Genomic DNA, 20409 nt, shown 5'->3' on the forward strand with positions numbered 1-20409 from the left:
GCAAAATGCGTTGGATTTAAATCGAGGTTTCGGGTTTGGACATCGTCAGAGACCCAGGGGCAGCTAGTCGCGAAAAGCAATATTTTCGGGTGAAAGTTTGCATGAAGATGTAATAAACTTTCGCCCGAAAATATCTTCCTCGGAAAATATCGCGTTGTCCCGACTAGCTGCCCCTGAGTTTCCGAGGATGGGGTCTGGAGAGAAGGGTGCGCTTTATCAGGTATTGGACAGTTTCGAGCTCAGTTAGAAATGGATGAGAATTTAAAATGTATTTTTACAATAACTGTCCAATTATTCGCACGCTGATTGGCTCATTTTTATCGTCAATATGAGTACAGACGGATAAAATTTTAATTTACGCAAGCTTTTAAGTTCAACTTTCAGCTGTCAAAGCGTCAACTTTTTAACCAATGAGATTTTGTGGCCAATTAAAAAGCGAGAAAAGCTATCGACAGTGTTCGCGTCAATTTGAATAAAATTTACTTATCTTTGTTTACGGCAAGTTTACGGCGTCTTTTCCCCTCATTTATTCCCGACATTTGACCACTTTGGGGTCTTGTTATTGTACGAAACAAATTGACGTCAGTATTTTTTTTTATGCGTCTGTCCTCTTATTGATGATAAATTTCTTCATAACATCGTCAAAGCTTACTGCAGAACCACTCGCCTGCGGCTCGTGGTTCCAAGGCCACTTTGACAATGTTACTTCCATCCCAATTGGAAGGCAAGATCGACCCCTGTCAATTCTCCCGTAAGGGGCACTCTACGACAGATGCCCTTCTATACATGCTTCAAGCGATCTACGAAGCTGTTGATGGTGGTGAGGCGTCGGCTCGGATATTCTTCGCAGATTTTTCTAAGGGGTTTGATTTGATTGATCACTCAATATTGATGCAGGAACTCGCTGATCTTGAAGTTCATCCAGTCCTTTTATCTTGGATAACAGCATTCTTGACATACCGGAAGCAAGCAGTTAGAATCGGAAGTACTTTGTCTGATTGGCTGACGCTAAAAGGAGGAGTGCCCCAAGGAACTAAATTGGGTGTAATCCTCTTTACGGTGATGACAAACAGACTGCTCTCTGACTGGCGGCTGCGCATCAAATACGTCGATGATACCAGTGCTCTTGAAATAATTCCAAGGAACTCCCCTAGTTTACTTAATGTTGTGGCCTCAGACATTCACAATTTTGCCATTGCTCATAATATGAGACTCAATCCAACTAAGTGTAAAGAAATGCATATTAATTTCCTACGCAACTCCAATTGCCTCATTAATCCCATAATAATTGGCGGCAATGTCATCAAGAGTGTCAATACCTATAAGATCTTAGGAGTTATTATGGACAATGACCTGAAGTGGAACTCTCATGTTGATTACATTATTAAGAAGGCTGGTAAGAAGTTATATTCCATTAGAATTCTGCGCAGAGCCAGGGTGTGCCAACCCAACATGTTGAGGATATACCTTTGCTCAGTTCGGCCAGTTTTGGAGTATGCAGTACCGGTCTGGCAGGATATTCCCGCCTATCTGTCCGAAGCCATAGAGCGAGTGCAAAAAAGGGCGTTTAACATAATTTACCCCGAAGCAGAGTCATACGCTCATGCATTACTATTAGGTAAACTAGATAGGTTAGATGATAGAAGAGTACACTTGTGCTATAAATATATGGCGAAAATGAAGTCCCCCACCCACCCTTTGCATCATCTGCTCCCCAGTCCACTCCTGGACGTGCCTAACTATCCCTTAAGGCAGAAAACACAAAAGTATTATCTTTTCCGGAACATTCAGGCCTGCAGGACAAAGGGAGTAGAGGACTTTTTTACATTTAAATATTTTATGTGACTCAATTGATAGTATCACTGTTATACTTGTAAACATGCAGGCCTGCACGACAAAGAGAGTAGAGGACTTTTTTTACATTTAAATATTTTATGTGACTCAATTGATAGTACCACTGTTATATTTGTAAATTACTGTACTTTAGATAATTTAAGATTGTAAAATGTACTCGTTAATTCAGTTGTTTTACAGCAAGAGGGTTTTAATAAACTACTTTACTTTATGACGCAATTTATCATCAATAGGAGGAAAGACGCATAAAAAACTGACGTCATTTTGTTTAAATTTAGCATGTGCTCGCGATAGGTCACATGACCTTCAAGTGGAGATCTGAAGAAGTTCAATTCCATTATCATTGAGACCAGCTGTTGTATTAAAGATTGATACCAGAATCTACCAGTAAGTAACTATGAGAGTTTCTTGAAAAGATCTCAAAAAGCTGACACATCCGATATTTTTGTTTGAACGTGCCGTAACACCACATATCGTGTAAGAGAGGTGAGCTTAACAGAAAATCCTATGTACGCGCCCTGTTGTGTTAATATGATTGCGGTACAACTTCCAAAATTGATTCTTCAGAAACACTAGGAGATACGAGAGGTTTTTGATTGAAATGTCAAGCGAAATGTGGCAATGAGTCCTAAACGTTTTTGTAGCAAACGCACCAGCAATGTATGTTTAACGTAAAGTGTATTTCATTCGCATGATCCGTATATGAAATGTGCATTTAAAAATATATCTTGAATTCTGATAGTGCGGTGCAGCTTTCCTGAAATACAAGTGGAGAAAAGTGTTACACGAGTACCGGTTGTACGAATGCAAATTACATCCGAGATATTTCGGGAGGTGGTCGAAGTACAAATGTGCACTGTTCTTAAGACAGTGGTGGATCCAGACCTTGAGCCAAGAGGGGGCCCGGTTTTTTGTTTTACTTGCCCTGCCGGCTTTTCTTCCTTCTGTCATTTCTTCTTCTTTCACCCAAAATAAGGGGGGGGGGGGGGAGGGGGGAAGACTTCTCCCCTAGATCTGCCGCTGTAAGATGGAATAAAAAAAAAATACTGTTAAGTGTTGAAAATTTAGAAACAGTATAGAGTAAATGGTGCATTGTAAAATCATTGAAAAGGGCATTGCTCCATATTTTGAAATGTTGGTTATTAAAGCTAAACTGCTATGTTGTCCAAATTGAATTTTCTAGTAAGAGAAATCATGTAGTCTGCCATTTATGAAGGTTGATGTTAAGATTTAGTTAGTGATAATAATAACCCTCGGATTTTCAAGGGGCTGAGGGAGGAGAATTGGGTGCTACCGCCCAGAGGTATTTCCAGAATTTTGATAACCGGATTTACCATGTGAGTAAATAACGCTGAATGTTTTGGAATTGAATTCTGAGTCGGGTTTCTTTACAAACTTAAGATACAAACTTCTTTTCCTTTTTTCCGTTTATACCTGTTCGTTTTGCATTTGTCTGGGAAACTAATGCTGAAGACATATTTGAATGTCAGCATCTATGCTTGCATTTCAAGTGATGCTGCTTATATTGTGTTATGGGCAGTATGACTAATCTCCAGTAGTCAGATGTTGAGACTCTGTTTTCCATCAGTGCCACACCCGTTAATATCGGTATATGGTTTATCAGGAACATATTTTTTTTTGCATATATAGAACGATGAAGAGCACATGGATCAAAGTGCTCTCGGTGATTGTCATTGGTGCTATTCAGTTGCGAACTATTTCAGCGACTGGAAACAAGTCCATATCTAACAATGAAGACGGAGACGAAAAGGATGAGAAAGACTGGGCAGTTATTGACCTGATAATAGCCTGGATTGAGAAGCCTCCATACACAACATCACCCATCAATGGATCACTTGACGACAAGACCCATGGTATGCTGAGGGACGTACTCGTGCGGTTCATAACAGTAGAATGCGGTTTTTATGCAGGCATTAGCTACCAAGTTAAAACATTTCGAGCTGACAGTGAATTTCACATGATTGAGCTTCTAAGGCAAAACAAAGTCCACGTCGCTTCTCCTATCTTCGAACCCACAAACCGACGGTACGACGAATTTTCCTTTTTCAAAATCACTGATTATCCAGGGAGCGAATACATCACTAGTGAAGATGAAGCCAACAAGCTCAGTCTTGTCTTGGACGCAGTGCTGGAGTCTTGGTCATTGTTTGCGGTGACTCTGATACTCACGGCCATTGCTGGAGTCATTATGTGGGCGCTGGTATGCTTAACTTTGTGTAACTAGATTAATATAGGTCATTGTATAAATGCAAGTGCATTTACAGATCTGCAGTAGAGGTGATATTTAAAAAATCCCTCAAAATTGCGCCAGCTCTCAGCCGAGTGCAAATAATGATAATACAACAGATACTGTATATGGTTAATTTCTTCAGTTTTCATACTGTTACTTGCTTTTTAATTGCGCCTGAGAAAATTACGAACACGCAAGTGATAATTTTCAATGTAGGATAAACTAAAAACTATCCATAAATTGGATTGCTCTCAGCTAAAGACAGTGAAGTAATTTTCTCTGTCATATAATATGGAACACCCGATATATTTAATTATGCACAGATTATACACACAGAGTAATTATTCTTTGAGTTATCACTATATCCAAAATCAAACGAGATCATAGAAAATAATCTTGTCACTCTGACATTTTTATTTTTATTTATTTCACCTGTGAATGATAGGACACTTACTGGAACAGTCAGGAGTTTCCTCGTTCATTCTTCAAAGGATCTTGGGATGGATTCTGGTGGTCCTTTATTTCCATGACTACGGTGGGGTAAGAACTTACCAAACTGATCTTTAAGTGTTCTTCATTGGAAACTTAGTTATCGACCAGGCTGACATCAATAATTTGGAGTACTCAGATTATGAGCGTTGGACGGACAAGTGCAAATTCTCACGGCAGTTCTCAGATGAAAAATAAACGAATTGAAGTACAAATTACAACAAAAACGATTAAAACGCTCATATTGGATTGTTTACTGTCTACTTTCATTATTTAATACGAGCCGTTTATACTATTTTTGTTTCCGATAAGTTTGTGAAATGTTTCAGCTGATAATTCTTTAACAACGCTTATTCCACTGGCTAATTCATGTAATACTATCAAAAATTAATAGCCTTTTTTTTCTGTAAAAGATATGGCGACAAAGCTCCAAAGTCGATCGTGGCTCGAATTTTCTCAATCATCTGGATCCTGTTGGGTCTCATTATCATGGCGATTTTCATGGCGAACATCACCTCTGCACTTACAGCTCTTTCCTTGCAACTGGAACCAACTGACCTTGTCGGTGTCAAGGTTTGTCGAAATATCTGTTGTTCCTATAAATCATGTTGTAATCAATTCAAACAAGATCAGACTCGAGAGATGGCAGAAATCGAGCTTACGTTTGTCTCAGAATCAAAATCAATGCCGAAATTTAATCCCGTGTTACTACAGGTATCAACTGAGTCATTTACCCATTAACTTTGATATTTCATGTTAGGTTGCAGTGCTGGGCAATGGTACGGAATACCAGCATGCACTTGAGGAAGATGCTAAACTATCAGGTTGGTGCAAATTGATGTCGATATTTCAGCCGGGTGTGGTTCAGATGGGAATGGTACCGTTATAGTCATTGCCTATTAACTGATCGTTAGTGCTTACTAGAAGGCAAAGGTTTTGCACAAGAAAAAGAAAAAAACATAGTAATAGTAGACTGAAGACAACCAGATGGCTAACAAAGAATCCCAATTAAGATCACAAATCTTTAAGTATGAGACTGACATTCTTACTCCTAGTTTTAAAAACCTTGGTAGATCTTCTCTTTTCTCTTCCTGTCTTTAGCGTATTCCAGTATTGACGACGTCATTCAAGCTGTGAAATCAAAGGAAGTAGATGGAATGCTACTGGACCGCTTCACAGCTTCCTATTATCAGTCAATGGGCAAATTAAAATCACTTATCACCGTCAAGAAGTTAGAACTTCAAAGGGACGTCGGAGTTCTGTTTTCCCAAGATAGATGGTATCTGGCTGAGTGCTTAATAAATTATCATCAAGCAAACATTTTCAAGTCAGCTCAAATCTTTACCGATACATACAAGGTAACGTTAATTGACTATAAAACAAGGTTTGTAAGTGAACTCTTGGCTGTCATTCTCTCCTGCTCTGCATTTGCCCGGGATATTGCCTGACATCCAATTGCTTACATGTAATGAAACGAAATCTAAAGGCGCGAAGACTTGGATTTACTCGAACCAAGCTACAAATAGTTTTCGGAGTTTACTCAAAATACAAGTTGTACCGCACAACCTCCCTTTTTGATTTAGCCTTGAAACAATCATGAACAAGGCCAAAAATCATAAATTTCATACAACAGAATGTTGAACTTTATCTCACTGCCATATTCAGTGGCAGTTCGTTTATCTTCCATGAACTCTGTCAATTTTAAATCAGGGTCATATGTATAAGTGATGCGAATAGCGGTGTTCTTTTCTGACTTAAGTTAACAGAGCAGAAGCCTGCAGGAAATGTCAACCTGTTTGACGCGTCATCCCCCTTCATTAAGCAGTTCTTGTACGTATCGCTTGGCGTATTAGCTGGATTGCTCCTGATTGGAACCCTGTGGGACATCTTTATTCGAAGGAAGAGAGGAATTAACCAAAAGAAAGTATTAGGTGAGGATAAACATTTTATGGGTTAATTAAAAGGAGATTACAATCCTGTTATACAATTCTCACAATTATTTGTAATTAAGGTTACAATGCCCAAGAGATCTCAATTAATATTATTCGTCCTTTACAGTCTGGTTTACTTTTGGTCTGTGGGATTAACGAAAGTTTTTCGATCCAGATAAAATGTTTCGAGACTTTTATCCCTGAAAGGAGAAAAATCATTAGCTTTGTTTTCTTTGCAAAATTTGCGCTCTGAGCTCCCAAATAAAATCTTTACTTATCTCCGATTAAAAAGACTAGTTACTGTAAAACATTTAAAATGAATGCTTCTGTATTGATAAATCGTGAAGCCTTCTCTTAAACCGTCGCCCATTTTTTGTATGGCCACATATCGGATTCCTTTAATCCAAAATGGCCCCAATTAGTTGGAGTATTAAAATGAACTAGATTTTTAAGGCTGCATGGGAAAGGATAAAAATCCATCAATTCAACCAATAATTGAACCAAGGAAATTAGTCACTGGATAACAACTGTTAGTTTTAAATATCCACGAAAGAGAATCAGCTGCTGAAAGCATCCCTGCGGGAGTTCCAATCCTGGGCCGGTAAACTCTTTAAAGCATTTCATTTGATTTGTCTTGCCAGGAGCAGCAGTCAATGAAGGAATGGCCACAGATACAATCCAAAACGACCTCGAAGTGGCACGACGGCTCCTTCGACAAACACAAGAACAGTTTGACAAACTGGAATTCAAAGTATCAAAATTGAAATATAATTTTTAGGCTGGTAGTTTCAGCATGCATAAGACGTATTGAAAAGGTCGACTTCTAAATAACCTAGCTTGCCTGGGTTCTCTCAGTGGCTTAGTGTTCAGAGAATCCCTCGGATGTACAGATGGTAATACGTGTGAATCTCGTTTTAGAATCAGATAGTTTTTTCTGTGTTCCATACTCGGGACAACGGAGTTTACAACTCTAGTACTAGCAAGTTTACGAGCATGTGTCTGTAAGTGTGGAGAATCCTGCCACAGGAAAGGAATTTTTTTTTTTGTCAAGAACAACTGTTTGGGTTTGAGTTTTGGCCTATCAAATCCGTAGATAAATTAAATTGCGATAGAAATAATTTTCAAAGGACTCAAAAGTAGACAAAACATTTTTTACTTCAAGATGACGAGAAACGATCCAAGCATAAATTACAAACAGTGTAAATTTCTAAGGTGTCAGATAAATTTGAACATAGGTCACTAAAAAGGTCTTTTTGATGACATAGTAGAAAATTCGAATTTTCGATCCGGTTGCCTTATTCTCGATATTTAGAAACAGACGTTCTTAATTTGTTTGAAATACAGGCACACATTACTAATCATTCTCGTTTCAAAGGGCTCAACAACATCCAACTTGAGCCATTCTGCCAGGCAACAGAAATCGATGTTACCGCCTAAAATATGAAAAACAAAAACCTCAGGCATACCAACGAACCGAAATCGGTGGGTCTAAAAGGCCACGTCAGGGCTTAACAGTGGTCAACCGTTTCGATCGAAAGCTGAAGATGGCTGGAACAAAATTCTTATCGGGAACGCAAACCAAACGTAATCCTGGGAATCACAATCGATAACAAGCTAGGCTTAACAGTTGACAAAACATTAAAGTTAAAGTATGGGTGATACCGATTATGCTCATCTTAAACTCTATATAAGACAATTGTGATCTGGTGGCAGTGTAAAATTGCTACGGCTTTACATTAATGCTAATAACAGTTAGCTGATTTTAAAGCTTACTTAATAGTCTCAACCTAGTGTCTCCAAAATAGCTATAATCTACGAATAAGTATAACGAGTTTGCTCTTTATCCTAGATCTCGTTACTGGCCAATGTAATTAAAGGAACCATTTTGATACCTTAACATGTTTGGTTGTAGCTTTTTCTTTTTCGTCTATTTTTTATATCTTAAACTCTGTTAAACAGTTGATTCTGTGGAGTTTCTACAGTGATTTCATTCACATCGACAAAGCACCATTCAAACACATTGCATGGAAAACATAAATGAATAAATAAATAATTGTCGCAGTGACAAATGCTCAAACAGTTCTTAAGTTTTTCAACCAAAACGAATGAGAAAGTATTATGGGCTCTTAACAAAATAACCAAAACCAGCTTAGGCAAATAGTCGCATGAGACTCTAGTAGTCCGAAAAGTGTCATTCATTTAAGAATTTACGCACTGATGAGCGCTAACATTAGCAACTTAATAAATAAATAAATAAATAAATAAATAGGATTTTTACTTCAGCATTTTTATAACAATGACAACTTGAGTATCTTATTAGGTTTTCGCTTTAATCTAAAGTTTTGTCCTTGGAGTTGAAAATTTGATCTTTTTTTTTTTATTTAATTTATTTCCACACTAACAGACCAAAAAAACTACTTACAATGCAAAATACTTACAATACAATGCTTACATTCCCTACATCAGTAATAGTTACACGAAACATCCTACATACAATTGCGTTACATTCCTTACTTAACAGTACTTACACCACAGTTACAGTACAGCATTTATCAACTACTTACTTTGTTATACTTGCAAACTGCGTGATTATGATGGTTTAATGTAAAATCCCCATATAGTGCTAACCAACGGAGGTCAAGAAGGAAGACTGGATTTACTTTGGTTTCGGAGCCAAATTTAAATTTTATAATATTTTAACCTTACCTCTCCTGTTTGCTCGCAGCAACTAACTATCCTCGGGGCTGTTTTTTTTTTCTAGAATTACGATTCAAAGTATTGTTAATCCACCAACTGACTGGTTTTAAACTTTCTGTTCTCGGTGCACGTATTGTATCAAGAGAGAATCAAGGAGGGGGAGTGAATGGATATTTCAAAACGATCCCTGAGATGATCGTCTTGCAACGTTTAAGAAATATATAACATATAGTTATTCTTCACTTGAAAGCGCGTATTCTGAAGAGATCGAACGTCTACAGAAAATTGCTTAGTCCGTTGTTAGACCCTTAACAAGCAGTAACAAGAGGAATTGGGTAAAAGAACAGATAATGACATGTATCCTCACCTTGAAGCATTTTTGTTTGTTAAAGGGGGGCGGGGTTAACATGAATTTAGATGAAATTTTAGAAAGTTTTACGAGGGATTAAAAGGAAACAAATTTGGAACACCACTGGTGTACGTCTACCAATCTGTAACTTTTAATTCTAATTTTAAAACAACATCAAATCTTCAAAATTCCCTATTTCCAAAAATTTTACCAATCCTTTGAGAAAAAATATTTACCCCACAAGCTGCAAGCTTAATTACTTATCGTGTTTAAATAAAGGTTACTTACTTACTTACTTACTTACCCCCAAATATACCCAAAAATTACCAAAAAATTTACAAAACAGCCCAAAACGTAGATATGTGGGATGAACAGAGAGATTTTTGACTGCTTGAAACGTGAACGAGATATTTGCGTTAAAGCCATAATACCCAGCATAAATACGGCCTGTCAACCCTCGCCTTAAACCCTCGGACGTAGAGGGGGGTGGGGGGTGGGGATGCCTCCCCCCATAAGATGTTTTCAAATTTTTGAAAAACCAAGTTACTCGAAGGGGCTGAAACTTTCCGTACCTGTTCATTCATCCTCTGCGGAAATTTTGACATGCCATTTGTGTGTCTATCGCTTTTGAAGTTGCCATGACAACCATCAAATTTCAAGTAGTTTTGGCCAAAAATCGACTTTTTTGACATTATACTGTATTTTTTCCAGTTTTCTTCATCAAGTTGTAGAAATCACATTCTAGCTTGATTTTGTGTCAATCTCCATTATTTTTTGACTTTTTTTAAAAAAACTGGTGAAATCCAAGATGGCGGATCCAAGATGGCAGGTCAAATGACGTCATTTAACGTCATATGTCGTCAAATCCAACAAAAATGGTATTATCTTTTAGAGGAAGCTCAGGGCTATCTAAGTTTATTTCGCTGTGCCCTGCTAATCGCTTTTTTGAAAATAAAAATAAAAATTACAATAAATGTAAAATTAGAATATTAAGAGAGGAAGCCATTTTAGCCTTAGCTGGTTTTCATGCGGGTCGTCTATCCTGGTTGAATTGGAATTTGAAGTGTTTTTCTGGAGGGAGGAGAACCGGAGAACCTGGAGAAAACAAAACGAGATGCCATTAGTAACGATCTGAAAGCAACAAGAACACTTCTTCTACAAATGAAAGAGCATTTCAACAATCTGGAAACCAAAGTTCTACTATTGCGATTGCAGGATAGTAACTGAGCTGAGCTTTACAACAGCAGCTGAATGGTGTCGTAATGTCGTGACAAAGCGGGAAATACAATGTGTTTTGTGTAAAAAATACGTTCACATCGATCAGATTAACGACGACAAGATACTTTTGAACCTTGCTGAGAGATGCTCTCATGCTGCTATAACACCTGTATGTTGTTCAAGCTTTGAAAACCAGCGATGAACGCGACCCAGCCGCCGTATTTAAAACAAGTAGTGGTGATTTATCGCTGGCGCACTGTTATTCAAGCAATTCTTTAAAATTCTGATTTGTTTCCACAGTTAACTCACACCGGAAAAAAAATATTACCGTTATTATTGGCAACATATTTGAAGTGTGATTCGTGTTGATCCTTTATCGTCAAGAGGATATATCAGTATTATTCAAAGTTTTTTTTTAAATTATTATTTTAATTAATTGCTACTTACAGTATTATTCAAAGTTGCCACAACACCCTATTTTAATGATTTCAGGTTCGGCTGGTATATATGCCGACCTCCGAAATCTTCAAAAACGGAGAAATCACCAAATATTACGTACCGAGAGAGAAAATGAAAAAAAAAAAGAAAGGGAAAAAAAATTAATAGTCTAACAACTAATTTAAATATTGACAATGAATGCCGTTCGATTCATTTTCGCCTCTATAGTTTTAAAAATAACCTCAATGCAGTTGAGGAGAATATTTACCTCCAAGATGACCAACTTAGGCTAACACATTCCTTTGTCCAATTCTACAAGCGCTGACGTCAGCTATTACTATTTTGAATTTTTTTTTCATAATTTCATGACTTTTGGCACGGACTAGTGGCCGGATTCCGCCAAGTTGACCTCAAACATGATCAGTGAACTCTTCAACAGACTGATTCCATATCTCACTGAAAACCTTACGTGTTGCTGGGCTGCCTCACTTGGTGGCTGATCTGCCCTTTTATGTTTCACTTTTACTTTCTTTTGCTCTTGGTAAGTAAATATCATCACATCAGTTATGTGAATATGTTATCTCGATATGTTAACAATGTCATATCAATCTTTAATCTTCCAAGTTCTTTCAAGTCTAATTTTTGTAATATTCCTATGAAAATTAAAGACGGAAAAACACTATACAATGCAAACGATTTACTGAGGTATTTATTTGATAAAAAGCGTCCAGCTCGTAACAGTGTGAGAGGATGGTTGATTATTATTCAAATTGTTTTTGTTTTCTCTTATTTCTATCAACAAAACTTGTTTAAATTTATAATTTCGCTTTTGTAATTAAAACAAGCGTTGTGCTCCTTTTTACAAATATCGCCTCTGACTCGAATTATCGTTTCAGTTTACCTTTAAGACGTAACTTAATCTCAGGAAATTGAATCGCCACTCTTTTGCACTTCCAAACTATGCAACACTGAAAGCTTATTTGATTTGATTTTAGTCTTATTATTTCTCAGAATGTTAAGAATTGTTAACATTCTGAGAAATAATAAGACTAAAATCAAATCAAATAAGCTTTCAGTGTTGCAATTCCAATTAGCAGAGAGCACGCAATATTGCCACGATAACGATGCATCTGTAAGTTGTTTTCAACATTTACCAAAATCATCAAAAATACATGTACTCCAGTGAAGCAAAAATAGTGCGATACAAAAAGTCGTATAAATTTCTATCAGTGATTTGGTTCCCTTCCGATTAAACCATATGTACCCACTGAAATATATTTGAGATATAAATATAACTGATATATAATTGTAACTTCTTCCAAAAGCTATTAATAATTAACCAGTCTAGTATCACCATTCATTTATAACATGAATATTTGATAATGCAGGCTTTTGGACAGTATTCGACAACGAGAGGCAATAATAAGAGGTTGTAAGAAGTTTTTCACGGTAAGGAAATTATATACCTGTAAACCTACCCGTCTTGTAAATCCTCTGCAATTTGAAAAGGAAGTGTTATGATTGACCCCTATAAAGGGTTGAACGATGTACCTATAAATGCCATGTTTCAGAATTGGTTTGAGATAAGGAGTTCTATCGCTTTAGCCCGCAAAACACTTTGGAATCACCCCCGTCTCACTCCGCTCTAGATCGCGTACATAACTACAAGCAAAAGTTTACAAGATGCTGTCAGATAACCCTCAGTAAACTGAACATCACTGAGGGAACAGAGATCATTTTCAAGGAATAAGCGGCCTAATTCATAAGCGCTCCAAGCTATATTTCACATAATTCTCTTGGCTTGCATTTGCTAATTAATTATATGCAATGGCGGCCAATAAGTTTGGTAAATCTTAGGAGACTCAATCCTATATTCGTTCCTATGCTGGTTGAGTAGTTGCACTTAGGAAACAGGAAGGATTTCGTATATGAGGCCCCGTGTTTGCCTTTTAATATTTAATAACGTATTGCTATGACATCGTGGACTTAAGAAACGTATACGAAAAAAATATTGTGTTGTGAAGTGTTAACTGTCTCTCTATGCCATTTTGAAATTGCCACAGCAATCGCTTTTTGACGTGCAATTCGAGGCAAATGCTGCCAAAATTGACAATTCTACGCTTTTTGGGCTTTTTTGAGTGACACTGGAATTTTTACTGTTTTCCATTTATACCTGTTTGTTTTCATTTTCCTGTGATGGTAATGCTTAAGAAATCATAGTGTCATCCTCGGATCGTCTTTACATGCATGTGATGCCAATTATTATGTCAAATTATAGGCAACGCTAGCTGCAGTAGTATGCGATATCTCCAGTTACCAGATGTCGCAATACTGTTTTCGCCTCCACATCCGTTAATACCTGTAACTGTTTAGTCACGAACCTCTTTTTTCTACCATCTATAGAACGATAATGAGCTCTTGGATTATAGTGCTCTCAGCGTTTTTCGTTGGCCTTGGTGCTATTCAGATACGAAATACCTCAATGACTGGCAATCAAGATAGAGATGAGGAGGACGAGGGGCACTGGGTAAAGAAAGATCTGACAATAGCCTGGATTGCAAAGCCTCCATACACGCCATCAGCTGCCAATGGATCACAAGACGACGAGGGTCTTGTTCTGATCAGGAACGTGCTATATCCGCACATATTGTTAGAATGCGGAACCTTGAAAGGCGTTCGCTACCAGTTTAAAACATTTCGAGCTGACAGTGAATTTCACATGCTTGAGCTCCTAAGGCAAAACAAAGTCCACGTCGCTGCTCCTATATTCGAACCCACAAACCGACGGTACAGAGAATTTTCCTTTTTCAAAATCACTGATTATCCTGGGAGCGAATACATCACCAGTGAAAATGAAGCCAACAAGCTCAGCCTTGTCTTGGACGCAGTGCTGGAGTCTTGGTCATTGTTTGCGGTGACTCTGATACTCACAGCCATTGCTGGAGTCATTATGTGGGCGCTGGTATGCGTAACTTTGTTTACTTAGATTAGTATAGGTACCGTAGAATTCCGAAAGAAACGCCCCTCCTTCCCCGAAACCAATGGCCCACCCGAAAGTAGCGCGGCCCTTCGAAGAAGGAAGAAACCCTCTGATCTCCGTCAAGCGTAATGGAAGCGATGGAACAGCCTGGCTGCAGGACGAAACAACTTGAAAAGTTAATGTGATTTTATTTTGAACTAAACTGAATTTTTCTTGTTAGTTAGTAACATAAATAAACGGAATTTTTAATTTCATTTATACGCGTCCGCCTTGTCCAAAAGGACTGTGAATAACCGTACAGACGTTTTTTAAACCATTTGAGAGTAAAGTAGCGGTCTTGTTTGGCTGCTAAAATCCCAAAGTATGGGGCGGGGGGGGGGGGGGGGGGAGGGGAGCGTTACTATTCGAATATATGGTAATCCTAACAGTGCAAGTGCATTTAAAGGATTTGCAGTAGAAGTTATAGATAATAATTCCCCCAAAAATTGCACGAGCTCTTAGGCGGGTTGCAATTTGGAAAAATTTAAATATCTCGTGGAAGGCCGAATTGTTAATTGCTTGAGTTTTCATACTATTCCTCGCTTACTATGTGCTTGAGAAAATTACGATCGCGCGAGCGCTAATCTGCACTGTAGTATTTAACCATCAATTTGACTGCTCTCAGCTAATCACAGGGAAGAAATTTTCTCGTTGACACAACAGTCCCGTATCACTTTTTAGCATGTCGCTAGATTTCAGCTACGGCGCAACAGCTAACGAGAGAAGACGCTGTATTTATGTAAATTTTACACACACTCGACAAAATTTATCGTATTTATGACTTAATCCAACATCAAATGTTATCGAGGGAAAACGACCTCGTTACTCGTTCATTCTTTGCTTGTTTTCTTCAACTAATAGGACACTTATTGGAATATTGAAGAGTTTCCACGTTCATTCATCAAAGGATCTTGGGATGGATTCTGGTGGTCCTTCATTTCTATGACTACAGTGGGGTAAGAACTTTTTAACCGATCTCACTGTCGGTACGCATCATTGGCAACTTCAGTATCGACCAGGTTTACAATAATTCAGGACACTTTGCTTACAAACAGGATTGTGAAAGTTGGACGCACAAGTGCAAATTATCTCGACAATTCTCAGATAAAAACTGTGCGAAAAAGGACGACAGTACAAAAACGACGTCTAAAAGGGTAACATCAGTCATTAGGCACCGCTTACTCCATTTTTGTTTCCTGTAAATTTGTGTTTCAGCTGATACTTTCATAATTAACGCTTATTTCACTGGCCAATAGCCCTTTTCACGGTTAATTTTTCTCATTTGAATTACAATGTAATCCAACGTGGATGTGAGGCAATTTCGGGCTAAAACTACAAAAATAGCCCGAAATTGCCTCACATACATGCTAGATTTTATAGTAATGCAAATGAGCAAAGGTAACCGCGAAAAGGGCTATTCATATAATCGTAAATTAAGGACGTTCGCGTAAATTGTTTCTGCGCACACTTACTGCACACGCAAATTCACACGCCACGCCATGCATGAGTGCGCGCGCTAAGTAATAAAATGATAATGACAGGGCAGATGGCCGTTGCTATAGCTTTTCCTGGATTTAACGATCTTGGACGTGGGGCGACCCCTATTTTTCTTTTGATGAATCATTTTCTCTACCGATTTTCTACGTTTAGCGAAAAAATGAAGAAAATCTATCCACTAGAAGTTTGAATTTTTTGCAAAATGCACCATCGAATTCCGTTCTTTTAAGCTCTTTGTTTATCTGTGCGACGGTTTCAAATGCCTCTTGAAGGGTTACGTTTTATGAAAACGTTGGTAGCATTTGGAATTATTTACGCAACAGACACACTTCTACAAAATATGACCAAGATCGTTGGCCTCCGTTAACTCACCTGCGATATTTTTAACTATAAACCCCTGTAGACCATGCTGAATTACGTGTGCCAATTTTTCAAAATCAGGGTAGTTTTCCACACGCTTTATCTCTGAAACAACGTCGGTAACCCCCAATTTTTTGCATTTCTGATACAAGTAGCTCATTATCTGACAGCAGTGAAATTTAAAAACATCTATTAACTAGAAACGCGAACGTCCTTAATAACGTTTTCTTTCTGCATGAGGTATGGCGACAAAACTCCAAAGTCGATCGTGGCTCGAATTTTCTCTATCATCTGGATCCTGTTGGGCCTCATTATCATGGCGATCTTTATGGCAAACATCACCTCTGCACTTACAGCTCTTTCCTTGCAACTGGAACCTACTAACATTGTCGGTGTGAAGGTTTGTCGAACTGTATATATTGTTCTTATATGATATTATCAATTTAAACTAGACTGCTGGACTCCAGGGGGATAGAAATCGAGCCTACGTTTTCTCAGCATCAAAATAATGCCGAAATGAAAACTCGTTACAAATGCGTCAATAACCCATTTACTTTGATGATTCACGTTAGGTTGCAGTGCTGGCCAATAGCACGGAATACCAGCATGCTCTTCAGGAAGATGCTAATCCAACAGGTTGGTGCAAAGTGGAAATGTCAAGCCTGGTGTTGTTCAGAAGGGGCGGGGGGTGGGGATGGTACCTTTAGAGTCATGTCCCATTATCTGATTCAGTGCTTACAAAAAGGCAAAGATTTTGATTTGATTTTTGCCAGAACATAAAAAGATAAATGTGAAAGTAGACTGAGGTAAGCGTACATTAGACAACCAAATGGCTAATAAAGAATTCCCATAGAGATCGCAAATCTTTGAATTTGATGTTGATCTGACTCCTCTTTTAAAAAACCTTTAACAACCTTCATCTTTTCTCTTTCTATATTTAGTGTATCCACAAATTAACAACGTCATTCAAGCTGTGAAATCAAAGGAAGTAGACGGAATGTTACTGGACCGCTTCACAGCTTCCTATTATCAGTCAAGAGGCAAACTGAAATCACTTCTCACCGTCAAGAAGTTGGAACTTCAAAGGGACGTTGGAGTTCTGTTCTCCCAAGATAGAGAGTTTCTGGCACAGTGCTTAAATTTCTATCGCTCAAACATTTTGAAGTCGGCCCAAACCTTTACTGATACATATAAGGTAAGGTTCGTTTCCTTTTGAAACAAGGTTTGCAAGGAGCACTTGTCTGTCATTATATTTTCCCCTGGCTTACATCACCTCGGGACATTGGCTTACAATCAAAAGGTTACATACATTGAAACGAAATCGAAGACTTGCGATGTACTGGAACCAAGGTGCAGGCAGGCTTCAGCGTTTATTCAAAATACAAGGTGTACTGGCCTGCCTTTTTGATTTAGCCTTGAAACAATTATGAACGAAACCCAAAATCATAAATTTCTTTAAATACAACAGAATATTGAACTTTATCTCAGTGCAATATTAAGTGGCAGTTCGTTAATATTCTCTGAACAATCAGTTTTAAATCAGGGTGATATGTATTAAGTGATGTAAATCCTATGGCGGTGTTATTTTTTGCCCTAAGCTTACAGAGCAGAGGCCTGCACGAAATGCCAACTTGTTTGACAAGTCATCCCCCTTTATTAAGAGGATCATGTATGCATCGCTCGGCGTATTGACCGGATTGCTCCTGATTGGAACCCTGTGGGACACTCATATTAGAAGGAAGAGAATAGTTAACCAAAATCCTGTGTTAGGTGAGCATAAACATTTTATAGTTGATTTAAAAAGGAGATTCCAATCCTGTTAATGCGTTTTGGATGTTAGCTCTGTCCAAAAGTCTCATCATTAGGGTTACATGCCCAAGAGATCTCAATTAATATTATGCATTCTTTACAATCTGGTCTACTTTTGGTTTGTGGAGCTAACGAAGTTTATTCGATCCAGGATATTTTAAATTTTGAGACTTTTATCCCAGAAAGGACAAGAATCATTAGCTTTTTATTCTTTGCAAAATTTGCGCTCTGAGCTCCCAAATAAAACGTTTATTCATCCCCGATTAAAAAGACTTGTTAGAACATTTGAAATGAATGTTTCTGTCGTAATGAATCGTGAAGCTTTCTGTTAAACCGTCCCCCATTTTTTGGTGACCAGAAATCGGATTCCTTCAATCCAAAATGGCACCAAGTAGTTGAAGTACTAAAATGAACTAGATTGTTAAGGCTGTATGGAAAAGGATAAAAATCCATCAATACAACCAATAATGAAACCAAGGAAATTAGTCACTGGATAAACAACTGTTACTTTTAAATATTCACGAAAGATAATCAGCTTCTGAAAGCATCCCACGGGGAGTTCTAATCCTTAGTAAAGTGTCTTTAAAGAGCTTCATTTGATTTGTCTTGTCAGGAACAGCAGTCAATGAAGGGATGACAACAGATACAATCCAAAACGACCTCGAAGTGGCACGACGGCTTCTTCGACAAACGCAAGAACAGTTTGACAAACTGGAATTCAAAGTATCAAAATTGAAATATAATTTTTAGGCCAGTGCGTTCGTCTAACTTTCGCGTTCTGTATTTGCTTTGAATTCCCTGAAAACAGTTCCAGTTTATCATGGCATCTTCTTTTTTGTCAGAATAAGCTTCTTATCAATTTCCATTTTTGTAGTAATTTAGTGCAATTCTACTTAAACCGAAGCTCTTTAGTATAGCAGCAAAGATCTTGAGATAGGAACTCAGGAAGAGCTTTTTGAAGGCTCTGTAATTTCGTAGTTCAGAAAGAGACCTACATTCAACTCGTAGTCTGTATCTGACGTTAGCACTGGGTCACAAGGCCGCTGTCTCACAGTATCCTTAAATCCTTTTCTCTCTTTGCAAGATGGCACAGGCTACTCGAAAATAGAAAAAATATAACAAATAGGTATGCAAAAGGGTGGATTAAATATTTTCACAAAAGTAAATTTAACTTCCCCGCATAAAGCCCATCCTAACACAAAGTGAAAATATCACAAATTAACAGCTCTACTTCGGACTGCACTCTCAGAGCTGGCAATGGTCCTTGAAAGGGATTAAAGGCATAATAAGGCACTCTCTGGTGGATCTTCTTTCAGAAGGCTGTGGGCCGTCTTTCTGAAGGTCTTTTAAGGGCGTTCTGTGGTCGTCCTGGAGCTGTGTCCTCAAGTGAGGGTGTGCCCGGCTGAACTGGGTCAACGATTTTGGGCCAACATCTGATCATCATCTGACAAAGTTGGCTAATCCGCTATTCCTCTACATTGCTATCCACTCAAGTACTCTCTCAGGAGTTGCTATCAGATCCTTCCTGTTTCTCTGTTTTTCTTCCTTGACACATCTTGCCTTCGTTGACATTATTTTTGGATCTTTTAGATCGGGCTTCATTCTTTACATGCCAGATGGTTTGAGTTCTTTTAATCGTTTTGTCCCTCTGTGGCAGTAATGCTACTACAGCAGAGTTCCTCGAGTTCTACAAGTTTCTCGACGGCGTGGGCTTGAGAAGTTTGGGTTTCAATAATAATGCTTAAGTTGGGAGGAGAGTCCTGGTCCTCCTTCCCCTCAGCCTCTATACTGGCGAAGATTCAAGGCCTTCGGTTGGTGTTTCCACCGGTCGAGTTGAGGGAGGTAGGAGTCCTTGAGGTAGAAGTTATCTTTCGTTAGGATTCCATTGGCTGTGTTAACTGCCTTATCGATTTTTCCGAGACATTGAACACTTGAGCACTCAATGTTAGGTTAGTGAGAACACATAAATATAAAGAATGGAATATGTGAAATGGAGAAATAATTGTTGTTTCCTGTTTAACATTTGACAGACAAAAATCAATTTTAGCCGCTCTCAGCCAATCACAATGAAATGTTTTTCTCCGTCATATAATAAAAGGAAGAAACAAGAACGCTAGAGCAATTATAAAATCGCTCCATTTTGTATATTTTCCAGCTAAAAGCTATCAGATCATTCCATTTTCTTTCACACAAAACAACACCTACTCCTGTACAGAAACCTTCTCGCATATTAATAACATAATAACCGATAAGTCACTAAAGTTAGGGATAAATAGAATTGAATAGATAGTTTTTGAGGGGCTAAAATCACAGCTCCAGGGCTAAAGTAGACAAAACGTTACAAATGAATTCAAATAATAAGACTATACTAAAATGTAATCCATAAAATACACAATTAAAATCGTCTATATACAATTTCTGTAGAAAAAGCCATTCTCTAGCCTGGCCATTTTCAAGCGTGTTCCTTTTGCAAATGGAACGTGATAACTTTGACTAT

General features: G+C 38.1%; 2 protein-coding genes across 2 annotated transcripts; both read left to right on the forward strand.

The window, feature by feature from the left end:
* Positions 1 to 786: 786 nt before the first annotated feature.
* On the forward strand, positions 787 to 7316 carry LOC110063150 (uncharacterized). Its single transcript, XM_089294659.1, has 8 exons — positions 787 to 1631; positions 3505 to 4075; positions 4551 to 4645; positions 5008 to 5167; positions 5355 to 5418; positions 5696 to 5952; positions 6354 to 6525; positions 7167 to 7316. The coding sequence occupies exons 1-8, from the start codon at positions 787 to 789 to the stop codon at positions 7301 to 7303; spliced, it is 2301 nt and encodes a 766-aa protein (XP_089150785.1). The 3' UTR covers positions 7304 to 7316.
* A 6321-nt stretch (positions 7317 to 13637) lies between these two features.
* On the forward strand, positions 13638 to 20381 carry LOC110063152 (uncharacterized). Its single transcript, XM_089294545.1, has 7 exons — positions 13638 to 14189; positions 15108 to 15202; positions 16344 to 16503; positions 16676 to 16739; positions 17045 to 17298; positions 17702 to 17873; positions 18526 to 20381. Exons 1-7 carry the CDS (start codon positions 13638 to 13640, stop codon positions 18660 to 18662), a joined length of 1434 nt encoding a protein of 477 aa, XP_089150671.1. The 3' UTR covers positions 18663 to 20381.
* The last annotated feature ends 28 nt before the right edge of the window (positions 20382 to 20409 follow it).

Source organism: Orbicella faveolata, unplaced genomic scaffold (assembly GCF_042242905.1).
Source record: "Orbicella faveolata isolate gen_17 unplaced genomic scaffold, um_ofav_v1 contig_25, whole genome shotgun sequence".
Lineage (NCBI taxonomy): Eukaryota > Metazoa > Cnidaria > Anthozoa > Scleractinia > Merulinidae > Orbicella > Orbicella faveolata.